This window comes from Lates calcarifer, linkage group LG21, assembly GCF_001640805.2.
Source record: "Lates calcarifer isolate ASB-BC8 linkage group LG21, TLL_Latcal_v3, whole genome shotgun sequence".
Classification (NCBI taxonomy): Eukaryota; Metazoa; Chordata; class Actinopteri; family Centropomidae; genus Lates; species Lates calcarifer.
Window position 1 is genome coordinate 1443006 of NC_066853.1, and position 14168 is coordinate 1457173.

At 40.9% G+C, this 14168-nt stretch overlaps 1 protein-coding gene across 1 annotated transcript in view; it reads left to right on the forward strand.

Annotated features, from left to right (window-relative positions):
* The window catches only part of si:ch211-137a8.2 (uncharacterized protein LOC777613 homolog), a 41278-nt gene extending 27375 nt beyond the window's left edge, over positions 1 to 13903 (forward strand). Inside the window, exons 4-12 of the mRNA XM_051065510.1 lie at positions 657 to 839; positions 931 to 1065; positions 1144 to 1338; positions 1882 to 2011; positions 2150 to 2302; positions 2778 to 2878; positions 5185 to 5373; positions 9653 to 9708; positions 11057 to 13903. Coding sequence (XP_050921467.1) covers positions 657 to 839; positions 931 to 1065; positions 1144 to 1338; positions 1882 to 2011; positions 2150 to 2302; positions 2778 to 2878; positions 5185 to 5373; positions 9653 to 9708; positions 11057 to 11264 — 1350 coding nt within the window. The 3' untranslated portion in view covers positions 11265 to 13903. The remainder of the gene's footprint in view (positions 1 to 656; positions 840 to 930; positions 1066 to 1143; positions 1339 to 1881; positions 2012 to 2149; positions 2303 to 2777; positions 2879 to 5184; positions 5374 to 9652; positions 9709 to 11056) is intronic.
* Positions 13904 to 14168: the final 265 nt, after the last annotated feature.

The following is a 14168-nucleotide window of genomic DNA, read 5'->3' on the forward strand; positions in this document are numbered from 1 at the left end:
AGTTGTCTATTGTGACTTTAAGATAATAAAATATGTTCAGACTAGTTGTTTCATAGCACAGGAAGTCTTTTTGTTAACTAATTTAATGGTTGAATTATCACATGTTAATTTAATGCATCTTATTTTTTAAGACTTTAATTATATAAAATACAAAAATAAACACAAAAGTTGCTCTTACTGCTGCAGCAGCTCCTGATCAGTTTTTTATCATATTTTTTTAGCAAGTAACAGAGTTGAGTCGTCTGCGTAGAGCAGGATTTTAATATCTAACTTGTACAGAGTGAAAGTGTGTGTGTGTGTGTGCTAATAACTGTAACTATTTCACTATTGTACATTGATTTAAGTTTATTTTTGAGTCGTACAAGTTGTAAATAAAGGTCACGTACAGCGTGACATGAGTATAGAACGTGAAAATGCGACATACTCGCCCACGGTTACAGACAAATTTTTTTGGATGTTTTTAGGACAGTTTGAGCCCCTGTTGCGGATGCAACCATGAGGGGGACCATCCAGAAAATTTCCAAATGGTTTGAACTTTTCACAAAAAGTAGTTTAAAAAGCACACGATTTGTGGGAAGTGAAGTCAGAGGAAGAAGTACGAGGTTTTGTGTGTTTGTGCCTTTGCTGTGCGTTAAATCAGACGTTTGTGCGTTCAGAGGCTGCAGTGCGAGGCTGGATCTCGGCTCGTCCAGTTGGACAGTCTGACCCGGAGGAATCAAACACTGACTCGGCTGTTTGTGGGTGCCATGCGGGCTCGTCTGCTGGCGTCAGCGAGGGAGTGTGGGCGACGATGGGATGATGTGAACATCAAACTGGAATCCATCACGGCACGGCTGAAGGTCGGAGTCTCTCCTGATGCTTCCACTAAATATATTTTAGTAAGACCTGCAGAGATTTGATAGTAATCTGAGGATCTGTTTTCTGTCTCAGCTCTTTGTCTCAGAGTGGGAGGAGTTTGAGGCAGAGAGGGAGGAGCTCGCTCTCTGGTTGGCCAACCTGGACGTCCGTCTTACTGAGGTGGATCACCTGAATGGAAACACCTGTGAAAAGCTGAGACGCCTGCAGGTATGTGTGTGTCATACCTTACTGCCTCTCTTCCTACCTACTGCATTTACATTCCTGTCTTTTTATTTGTGCGTGCAGTCCTTCCAGCAGTGTGTGTGCGTGAACTCGGGCCGTGTGAACGCCCTCCTGCAGTGTGGTGAGGAGCTGATCCAACGCAGCGATCCGACAGACGCTCAGCACATAGAGAGCCGCCTGCTGGAGCTGCTGCGCCACTGCAGCCATGTCTACAACAACATCGCACGGACACACACACGGCTGCTCAGCATGAGACTGGTACACACACTCACAGAAACACACACAAATATAGTTGTGTAGTTGTATAATCAACAAATCGAATCACAAACTCTGCATGTCAGTGCTTTATGTTTATTATCATTTTTAATAGACTCAGAGATTGTGTTGCTGAGGACTTTGTGTAAGCACCATGGCATCTTTCTTCCTCTGTACAAATCAGATTAGTTTTATGCTGCACGTCTTTTATCAAGATGATTTAATTTTGCTAAAATAATAAACTAATAACTTGCTGTGGCTTTGCTCAAAATGAAACGAGATGATTTGCTGCTTTTGTTTATTCTTTCTGATTGTAAATTAAGTATATTTGTGAATGCGATGTGTATTTTTCATATAGTTATTTTTTTTAGACAAAACAATTAATCAAAAAATAATCTGTAGATTAATCGATAATGAAAATAACAGTTGCTTCCTTAGTTCCTCTACTCTCCTCTGCTAAATTTCAAATACACAACTGAGATGTTGCTTTTCATTTACAGTTAGTTACTTCATCTGCTCCTCCTCTTCCTCCTTCTCCTCCTGCAGGTGTTTGAGGATGACTGTTTTCTGTCTCAGGCCACAGACTCTGGTTGTCCCTCAGAGACTCTGTTAGAGGAAGAGGGAGCGCTTGATAAACCAAACCTGGACCTCCCTGCAGTTTCAAACCATCCTAAAGGTAAAAACCAATATTTAATCCACTCCTAAAACGTAATTTCCCCGAAGGAGTCATCCCAAAGGGATCAATAAAGTCCGTCTAAGTCTAACAGGTGAGGACAGAGCTGTCATTCAATAATCATCTCCATCTTTCCTCCAGATTTCCTGCCCTCAGCCGTCCACCACCCTCCTCCCCCCTCTCCGTCCTCCGCTACTCACGAGCACCTGGGGTTGGAGTGGGACCCCTCGGTCGATATCGGACGCTCTGTCTCCTGCGACGACGGCGACTCGTCGTATTTCAGCGCCAGCACAGGTCGGAGGAAAAAAAAAAACACACAACAGTTTTGGTGTTAACATCTACGCATCAGACCCTTCTCATTTTACTCTTGTTTCTGTGTTGCTGCTACTTTATCATCACACATCTGCACATTTACCTTCTCCCAGCAGACATTAAGCCTGACAGTCTGCTCCCAGACCAAATCTAATTTGTCATGTTCTGTCGGTGTGTCCACCATCACCTCGGTTGTTTATGGATTCTGCTGAGTCGGCCAACTGTTGAATTCCTCAAAATAAGAAATAAACAGACCACGCTCTGTGGCTGCAAACCTGCCTGTCAGTCTGTGCCAACATGCCAACATTCATTTTGTTTGCAGAGCACGAGTAAGGCCTTCCTGTCTAACCTGTGTACATGTTGGAATCATAAACGCTGAGGAGCTCTAGTGAATGTGTTATTGTGGATGATAGCGTATAATGTGTGTGTGTGTGTGTGTGTGTTTTTTTTTTTCCAGGACGGTGTCACAGAGATGGCCTGAAGAGGTGGAGCTACTTCAGTTCTCTCAGCTCTCGGTCTGACATCAGCAATGACATCATAAACCAGGAAGTAGACTTGGTGAGTTGCAAATAGTCTTTTTTTGCTGAAAATTCTTCCCCTTCTCTAAAAAAATTATTTTCTTTACTTAACAAACACAAATACTTTGCTTTGAAAGCACCAAGTACAGAAAAAAAGCATCAAGATGCATCAATAATCACAATCGGAATCAAATCGTGAGGTGCGTCGAGATTCCCAGCTCTACAGGTTGATTATTTCCTTTCCTCTGTGGAGATTCTGACTTTTCCCTCTCCAGACTTGCGCCCCTTTCCGTCGTCATTTTTAAAGCTGTTTTGTTTAAATATGGGAAATCAGTCCGTGGTTCTGGCTGATGCGATGGGTCCGTATCAGGCCTTTATTTGAAGGTATTTACAGGCAGCATCCGAGGAGAGCAGCTCCACAGACTGAACCATGTGGTGTTTTTCTTCTAATTTCATCGTCCGCTCTCGTCTCTCTGTTGTTCTGCTCTGACCCAGATGCTGCATGGCCCAGAGGCCTCGTCTGTCTGTCTGTCTGTCTCTACCTCACACACTAACACACACACTCATTGATGTTCTGATACACCAACTATCTAAAAATGTTCTCCATCGCCGGGTGTCTGCTTTATGAGCCGGTTACAACAGTTCACCTCCTCCTCTGATGATTTATTGATGACGCCTGCAGGATGTGGCACCTCTGTATGTTTGTCAGGTATACCAGTTTCCTTTTTTAGCTTTATTTTGGCGAGACGCAGGAGTGGAGGAATGTCGACAGCTGCACGAGAGAAAGGCAGGAAAACCAAGAGATGATAGTGGAGAGGGAAACAGACGAGGACAGAAATTGTCAGAGAAACTCCCACCACCACCACCACCACCCATCTCTGTATTTTTGTCTGATTCACACACACTGTTGCACTGTCGGTGAACCCCAAAGCCCAACAGGAAAAGAGATGAACACAGAGAGACACGTACGACTGAATTAGCATCTGCAGCATCCCAACAAAGACATCAAAGTGTTTGTACTTTCGTGTCATCTCAGCGTTTTCTCTTTCTTATTTATTTATCGGACTCATCCAGCTGTGATGTGGGCACACGCTCCCTGCAGACTCGGCGCTGTCTGCCCAGAGGACCTGACGGGGGTTGTGCTTCATTAAATCTGTGACCGGGTGATCTCGTCTCTGGGTGCTTGTACGCCGCATGAATCCTGACTGCAACACAAAAGTCGTGCCTGCAGATTTTTGTGTGTAACGCCGCCCTACAAAATGTGTTTACTGCATAATTTCTTCAGTCATTTTTCAAATAACATCATCAGGTTTTAGGTTTATTTTTGAAGTTTGTCACGTTTCCAAGGACAATAATGAACAAATAGAGACCTGAGTTGTCATTTTATGACAACTGGGCAAACTTCATCTGCTGCTGAAGATCATGTGTTATGATTGAAAGCTCCAGATTAGCTACTAAATGGAGCTTGTGGTGAGATTGCTGTTGGGTAATGCAGCTGGAGGAAGAAGAACCTTTAATAGTGTCTCGAATGGTACTTTCAAGGACGCTCAGACATCTGAGAACTGACCTTTAACTGCTGAGGGCGATGTAACTGATGAGTTAAACTAACTGAAAATTACATTTAGAAGACAAACAAACATGGATGTTGTGAAAAGGATAATTTCATAAAACAATTTTTTTTTGTACCATATCTTTGGTTTTCATTCCTAACTTCGGATGCTGAATTTGACCTAACATTTTCTTTTGTGTTTTGCAAAAAAAATAGTGTTGTGTTAGTTTTGAGTTAGTAAATATAATATAAACTATATACTGTATTCATAAACCATCTGATTAGGCCTTTAAATGTGCAGAATATATTTGATTTCCAACATTTACAGACTGGATCCTCTGGAGATTTTTTATAAACCTGAATGGAGAAAAATTATTAATTCAAAGTCAAGACAATTTGTATTTATATAGCACCAAATCACTCTATAATATTTACAAAGATAGATCCAACAGTTCCCACTATAAACAGCACTAGACGACAGCATAGAGGAAAAACTTCCAGAACCAGACTCAGGGTGGGCGGCCATCTGCCTCGACTGTTTGAGTTAAGAGAGAACATAGTATAATAAAGATTCCATGTAAAGATGTAAGCAATATTAATAATAGTAACGATAGCTATAAAAACAATAATGACAGTTATAATAGTAATAATAGTAATAGCAATAAGGCTACCGATAACACTAACAAATTTTAATCGTAAGAACAGCCACTGAGCAGGACCGTAGGAGCAGCAGGAGGCATGACTGAAAGCACAAAACTACAGGAGAGAAATTTCATAATTATCTCTTTCCTGTGCAGCGACTGGGCTGGCTGGCACCCCGGGAGGAGGAGCCACGTCTGAACGGAGACCAGTGGGTGACCTCGACTCCCGAGAGACAGGACAGCGAGCCGGTCGGCTTTCGATGGTGGGCGAGTGAGGGCGTGGCTGGGAGTCCAGAGCCATGCCCCTCCAGAGAGGAGGACTTCCTGTTCCAAAGCGGTGCAGACTGACAGGGAGGTGAAGGTGGGTGAAGTCGCCTTTATTCACACCATAGAAAATCTTAAAAAAAAAACTTTATCGCATATTAATATAAAACTGAAATGTGGATTAATCCACTGCTGAAAATAGTCTCCATCAAATGCAGTATTTGCTCTATTTTCATCACTACAAACTACAGCTGTTTAAATAATTGTTGAACTTTTAAAACAATGAAACCATACACACACTCACTTTATTAGGAACACCTGTACACCTGCTCATTCTTGCAAATATTGACTCAGTCAATCGTGCGGCAGCAATGCAATGCATAAAATCCTGCAGGCAGAGGGAGGTCAGAAAGTGTTGATGGATGGACCAACATGTTGACTGGATTGGATCTGCACAGGTCATAACAGAAACACTGAGTAACACCAACCTTACTGTCTTTTAAGTTTTATTTTTTGCTGAGCTCGTTTTCTTGTGGAATTCAGCATTAACATTCAGCACATGGCATCACATGAACATCATCTGTGTGTGTAAAACCTCCTGACCCGACTCTCGAGACATTCTCACGCTCTCTCACTCTCACACACAGACAGACTCAAAGTTAAATAGCTGACCTTGCTGGGACCAACTTTTTTATGGAAGTAAAAAAATGACAAAACAAATGTGAGTGCTGTTCAGTCTGCAAGTCAGCAATTCAGATTGTTCAGGCTCAGATTTATGAGAGCAGAGTCTCTATCAGGTGGTTAAGGTAAAATAATAAACATTTTATACGTGCTAAACATCAGCATGTTAGCATTAAGTTAGCTTCGTGTCCACTTAGCATGTAGCACCGCTGTGGCTACATACAACCTCACAGAGCTGCAAGCATGGCTGTAGACATTTAAACATTGCACACACTAAATGTTTTTTTTTTTTAAATGTGGCCCCACACACGACAACAAATAACGACAGATTTGACAGTTTTGTTCTTATAGTGTAGTACACCAACAGTTTCACCACCTCCAGCAGAGTTTGGACTTTCAAAACTTCAAAATCTCGCAGGGTTAAATGTGACTTTAGAGTAAACAAACATGGCAGACGACAACGTGTCTTGTTTGTTGTGCTTCCATCTTCAGTCAGCCCGCTTCCGGATTGGCTATTCCCTTCCACGTGACAATCCACAGAGAGCGTGCTCGACTCTGCTCAGTGTTCCCCCCACACAACGGGATTTGGAAATATTGAATGTTTAATATTTATCAGATTGGGGAGGGTAAAATCACTCTGAACACACCTCACACCACAGGAAAATCTGACAAGGTCATCTTTACAACCATCAGATAATCAGACCTTTACTGACTTTGATCGATTATCTTTTAGTGTGTACCCAGCTTTACTCTGGTTTAAGTTGTGGGCTCTCAGACTGCCAAAACTGAGAGCAAGTAGTTTTGATCATTATGTACAAGAGAAGCTTTTCTGATTGCTCAAATTTAGTTTCCTGATTTCTCTCACAGGCTCAAAACATCTGTTATACTCATCATTCTGTCCTGAATCACACACAAATCTATTTCTGCTCCTACAAATCTGTGCTGCTCACTCTCAGATGTTGACTTGCAGCACACATTTCTTTACTGCTCACTCAGCTCTTTTGTCATCGATTTACTTCCATACTTTCTGTCCCCAGATTGAAGGTGAGTCCCCAGAATGTGGGCCTAGAAACAGATCTGTCTCCTCATAAGGTCAAAAATGTTTTTCAGTTTGACCATCATTGTAAAGTTCCAACAAACACACACTGAGTGATGTCCTCACTCATCAGATCCTCCATCCACATCCATAATCATCAGCCTTTATTTTTCTGTGCACAAACTTCTCAGATTCATTCACTTTTTGTAAAGATGGATTTCTGAATAACTGTCCTCACCTCCCCTCCTCCTCCCTCTCTCTGTTTTCTCTCTCCGGCTTCACGTTTCTCTCTCCATTAGACTTCATTGGCCTCAGCCTTCATTTTCTCTCCCTCTCTCTCATTACTGGTGAAAGCGTCTATTTATTCTCCTCTTCCTCTGTCTCGTCCGCCGCTCCTCGGGCCGCCGAATGAATCCATAAAGTCTTGATTTATGCGTCGAGCTCTGGCTGCACTTTAACTGTCGCCATAAAAACAGGAGAGAAACACGCCGATTTCCTCCTTTCCTTCCTTCCTCTTTCCCTCGTTTGTGTTTTTCCTCCGTCTGACTTACAGCCAGTTCAGATAACTGTCCACGTACAGGAAAGAGAGATAAACAAAGGCGGTTAAAGAGGAAGAAGAAAAGTTTGTAGATGAGTTTCTCAGGGTCAAATCTGATGACAGAGTGCGAGTCTGTTGTTGTAATTAAAGCCATTTTGTGCATATTCGTCTGCAATATGCAAGTTTGATTGAACGTGTGTTTGTGTGTAATAGCATTGGCACTTTCTAATGGAGGTTCATTACTGACAAAACTATCGAGCGAGCACAGAACAAATTGGAGAAGAAATCAACCTGCGAGTCCAGATTTGAGAGCAGTGAAGGAGAGAATCAATCGATGTTTTAGAGCAGCTCGTATACAAACCCAAACTAAGAGAACAAACTCTGCTGAATTTGAATTTTAAGCATGATTTACATAGACTCTGCCTTAGTTATGCCAGTTTGAAGGAACCTAGCGCATCCGGGCAACGTTTCAGGAGCTCAGTTTTCGCTAAAACTTAAAGTCTGGAAAATGACCCAGATCAAACAGCAAATGTGACTCACCAACTCTAGCAGGGCTGCAACAAATGAGCAATAACTTAATAATTAATCAATTGTTAAGTCACTAGTTCACAGGACCTAAATCAGTCATTTATAATGTCCTGTTTTTACAGACCAACTATTCAAAATCGTCCAAAAATATGCACATCAGACAGCCCTTTGGTTTTGTAGGTGACTGAAACACTAACTGATTATCAGAAAGGTTGCAGTTGATTTTATGTCAATCCTGTCAGCACGTAGCTCTTCCTGTAAACATGGTGTTACAGATGAACCATGACTCTGCCAGTGCATGATAACAGCTGCCATGTTTTATAAGTTTGAAAATGAGGAGCAAACATTTAGACCCTAGAAAGTAGTGTGTTTTGTTATTAGTAGTTGGAAAGTCAGTGTCTGATTAAAGCAGAGACCTGCTGATCTGTGTGGCCTTAACAAGATAAGATTTGAACTTGACTTCAAGAAACAGTTCAAACTTTAACGAAGTCTTCTTTCTTAAAAGAATATTTGAACACCCATATGTATCCTGAAGGATTTATCATTGGTTCTTTCCACACTGACTCTGAAATAATCCCTTCCTAACTGTGGTGGAGAGAGAAGAAGAGAAGTTCAGTTGAAGGTAGCACAAGGCTTCTGAAGTCTGAGTTACACAAATAATGTGGAGATGCTCCAAAGTAGTAGACAGTAGGAACGATTACAGCAACATATGGGCATGTGAGGATGGACTTGAAATGTAAATCTGAGGTACCACATGTAGAATTTATTTTTATTTTTTGTAAACGTTTCACCTCTCATCCAAAACAGTTCCTCAGTGCTAGAGGATGGTTGGGGAGTCCCGGGTATTTAACCTCTTGGAGGTGGTCCTCCTCTTTCAAACCATCTGTCCTCTCTATCCATGATGTAGACATTATTGTCGCCGGAGGAATGTCCCTTCTCCTTTAGATATAGATGAACAGCCGAGTCTTGTCCCAATGAGTTTGTCTCTAATGTGAAGAAGTACAAACACTTTTTGCACAACCTTTCTCAATGCTTAAAATTCTCTTAAAACATATTGAGGGGACTGAAACAACTTTTTACAGAGCTCTGATCCAGTGTTGGGAAGTTATTCAGTCAGTATTCAGAGACCTTGACTTGGACAGGAGAAGACATGAAAGCTCTGATAGTACCAGACACAATGAGAGAATAGAAAACACTGCAACTAACTTGTCTTTAGACAGAAACAGAAATTATTTTAAACACACAGATGTGTTTGTGCAAGATCTTGATTTGTCGACTAACTGAAGCTTGAACCTGTTAAACATCCACTAATTAGATTTGTGACATATAATACAGAGGGTTTCATCAGCTCACAGTGGTTAAAGAGCCAGAAATGAGTGTGGTATTGATTTATTAATGGAAAATAATACACACTGCACCTTAAACAAGAAGCAGTGTCACTCATGCCTCCAGGAGAGAAATAAAATGTGTGTAGGCAGATATTTTTAAGCTGATACATTCCTAAAAAGTTTTTCATGTGAGACTAAGAACTTTTGCCTGAAAGCACTGAGGATTAACAGAAGCTTTCTGTTCTTCAGGCTGAAGAGTCGTCGTCCTGTTGTGAGGAAGCTGAGCATCTTTTCTCTGAACAGAGGTGAGAAAACACAGAAACATTCAGAGCGGTGCACAGATGAAGTGATTAAAGACAGAGACCGGCTGTAATTCACAGGATATTTACAAAACCACAGAGATAAGCAGAACAGTGTCCTTTATATTCATGAGGAGAGATCGTGTCGAGCGAAGGCACGGAGGGTCAGCGGCTAACAAAGAGTCAGGAACACTGTGCTGCGATTGTCAGCCACAGAAAGTCTTCAGTTAGTGCTGAACATTAAATGCTTTAATGTTGACCAGGATCAAGATGCTCTGAAGGCAGTTTCATCATTTAATAGAAACTAATATAAAGTCTTTATTGGGCCAGGACTCTAGTTTCAAAATTAAAATCATTGAAAAGAACAAAATGAAGACTGTCAGGACCAGGACCAGGACCAGAGCCAGGATTCTAGAAATCCTCATGAGTCAACACCGAAACTTCAGATGCCAAAAGGAAAATACGTACAATGTTTTAATTATTTAGATTTTTCATATTTTATTTAACGAGTCAGCACTTAAATTATATTTTCTGCAAGTTTTACACAGAAAGAATCTTTTCTCATTCCCACTGAAAATAAACAACAGCTCAACGAAACTCAAACAACTGTCTTTTCAGAGAACTGGGAGCTGTTATGAAATCATTTATCCTCAGCCATGTCATTTTATTTCATAATATAAAAGTCTGAATGACCGGAATACACACTCATTTACATATTTATTTATTTTGTTGGCACAGAGGTGTTACATTTAAGCCCTGGAATCAGCCCAACATTCGACATTGTTATTGATACTCTTCTTCAGTGAACTTGAGATACATCAGATGTCTTAACGTTGATGTTCTCCATTAATTCTTCTTTTTCAGAGGATTGGTTGTCCTGCTACATACTGATGCAGTTTTAAAATTGTGGTTACTGTTGTGTTATTGTTGTGTTCTGATGTCATATCTGCTTATCTATGAATCAGGATCCACAGGACTACCACAAACATTCAATAGAGTGGTGCAGGGAAGATGTATTTTTGTAGTCCAGCCCTGAAGACTCTGAGACAAGAGAACAGGCAGTGCTAACATGCTAAGATGCTAACGTACCTCCTGGATTTAGCATTAGTCACCATAGTATCTGAAACTTTGATTTAGTATTGTCAGCTGAGCAGTGTCCAACCTTAGCTCCAGGTAGTCGTCTTTAAATCAGATGGAGAACAGTGGAAACAAAAGACGTACAGTAGAGTCGTGTTGGTGCAATCAATTTTCTGGATGCAGTAACAGATCGGAAATTTGATTTTAAGTTAGGTGTTGATGCTGAGCAGTCAAACCACACACACTAACACCTCCACCTCTTCCTCCTCCTCCACAGTGTAACCTCCAGCAGCGAGGCCTCCTCCTCCTCCTCCTCCTGCCTGCTCCCCCCAGCCCTCCTCTACCTCCTCCTGGCTGCAGTCCTGGCCCTGCTGGCCGGTCTGATCTGGCTCGTCCTGGAGTCTCCGTCGTGCCATCGTAGCAGCAGGATGTCACGTAACTTCCACCTGACACTGAGATACGTCAACGGGCCCCCGCCCACCTGAACACCACCCACAGACTCTCACAGATAGAGTGTGGACAAAGCACTTTCCTCAGTCTCCACGGGACAAAAGCTTGCAGCTCATCATGTAAGAAATGAACTCATTTCAGTGAACCAACAAGTCCAACTCAAACATCAGAAACCTGACAGAAATCTGCAGGAAAGCAAGACTGTTCTCCACCGATAATTTCCATCATTATCCAGGTACCTACCTACCTACAGAATTATGTCCTTCACGGGTTAAGTTCAGGTTTACAATGACCCTTGTTTTAGGTGTATAACTGTCAACACTGTGCATTAGCTAATAGTTTTAATTTACACACCACTTCAGGTTGTCAGGCGTTTTACTGACCTGCTAACAACAGCTTTTTTCCACCTTACAGTAAAAAAGTGAGCAGCAGTAATGACTTAGTCCTGGAACACCTGGAAACAACTGAAAAACATTTCCAGTTACTCAGCCTGCCAGTAAAGTCAGACGACTCCACCAAACTGAACTTTGTAAAATTGGCCATCAGTATCTATAAAACAAATTGGATCAAGGCAGATTACTGCATCAGAATCATGGAAGATAAAACTTTGATTTGTACTGGAAATGGCTGAAATAATCTCATCACTGTGGCATTTTTTTAATGTAAGGGAAATTAGATTATAACTTTAGCATAAAAATTCATCCTCGACATTCAAAAACAGTAATTGGACCAAATAAAACCCACTCCCTAAATGACTGTGTCAAATGGAGTGCAGTGTATTTATTCATTATACAGCAGCTCTGTGCTCCCGGACCAGTCTTGGATGCAACTTCTGAAATAAGTTTATCCATAAAAAATAGTTTTCCTGCTTTCCTGATTGGAAACTGGTGCTTAAACTTAAAGAACAAGGCTATCATCCCTAATTCCACCAAGAAACAAAAGCAAATCAGTTACTCAGGTTTCAGAACTGCCTTATTTACCAGGCTGATGCTACAGTACATTATTGTAGCATCTGCTAGTTTAATGTTCACACTAAAACTGTGTTTAATTAAAGATGAAAATCTGGTTTTGTTGGTTGTAAACTTGGAAAAGCCAATCGTCAGATCCTGTTCCTCCAGCAGTCGTTAAGCTAATACTGTCTGTTAGCTAGCGTGGAAAAGAGCAGCTGTAAATGTGCATTTTCATCACAGCATTCATTATAAAAGTATTTACACTCTTTGCTTTTGCAGAACGCCGTCAGATAAATATGGTGTAATGTAGAAACACTGCCAGGGTTGAAAAATCAGATTGTTTCTTTATCCTGAAGTCTGACTTTCTGGGGTTGTTTATATCCATATTTCCTGATTAATGATTTCAAGAAATTGCAGAAACGTAGCACTAACACTGTAGGAGGGTGAAGCCAATGGTCACATCCTGATCACATTTATCATATTATTATTTAAACATTTAATGAAGCAGAGTGATGTTTATGCCTTGCTTACACAGCTTTAAACTGCTATCTGTGCTAAAGCTAACGTAGCTAAAGCTAATGTGAAGCCTACAAGCAAACTATGCTTTTCCTTCACTGCCTGTATGTAACACTGTGTATGACTGCCATTCATGTCAAAATGATCAAGTATTTGGTGCTTAATTTTAAGCCCTAACTGCCTTATCACACCATGAAAGCACTTATATTTATAATTCATCCAGATGTTTTGTAACAAGTTGTGTATTCACAGGGAAATGAAGGGAGCAGTTTTTTCATGTTTTATCCAAAACTACAAATCATACACTCTGTACATTACTGCTTATCTTTTTCTAAAGTGGTTTTCTTTGTTACGTTCCAGCCACTCCGGTTCTATGAGACTCATCTTGCAGAGACATGAAGCTTTGTGCAGAGAAATAATCCATCACAGTCCAGATTGTGTCTTTATTTGGCGTAGTCAGTTGTGTTATTGTGACGTGTGTGTTGATCCATTTGAAATGCAGCTGCTGGGTTTGAAAAGGCTGCACGGTAACTCCACCTCGACCAAAATAAAAGCGGCCACTTTATTATAGCTCATCTGTCCACAGGCCGTTTCAAGTCCCTGCAGGTTGTTTTTCAAAGACACAGACACAAACGCTGTTTCTGCTACACAGACCGACATGTTCACACGTGTCGTACGTGTTCAGTGTGTTTGCAGACATGAGTAAATGATTTTGAATTTATGTCACACATACTTTAGAAAGTGTGTGAGATTTGAAACCAGTGGGAGGATTTGGAAAAAGAACATCTGATACATGTTAGCACATGAAAAATGTGTGATGACGTCTGATCTTTTCTTACTGTGGATGTTTTATTTTCACCCTTTTGTCAATAATGTCATGTTACAGCTTAAAGAAGGTGCTGCCTGGTTTATTATTGTGTGTTCTCAGTGACTGAAGAGTTGTGGTGAATCTGAGCTGTACATAAGAGACGACCTGTCTACAAAAACAAGCATGGAGAACTGTGTGTGTGATGATAAACTAAACGTCCGACTTTCTCAGGAAGATGTCAGCTCATGATGATGAAGTCATTTTGAAGTTAATTGAGAAGGGAACTTCAGCTGCCATCTAAAATGATATTTCAGAATCAGATATTCATCCATTCAATGTTCTTGCTTTTTCTTTTTTTTAACATGTGTTTGAAAATATAAATAAAATGAACTGTATGAAACATCTGAGTGTTTTTATTTCTGTTGCACACAACTTGAATTTCTCTCTTTTCCTGGTGGGACTGGAGTTCAGTGTAGATTGTAATTTAATGTTTGTCTTTTTTTAAACAGTCCATCATCTTTCCCTGATAAAAAATAACAAAAAATGATAGCACCAGACCCAGAAACCAGAGTTTATTCCCACCATTCAGCCGCGTTTACATCTTCAAGACAGTGACAGTGTGATGGAATCCAACACGAGGGTAAGTATATATTTTATACATGTAT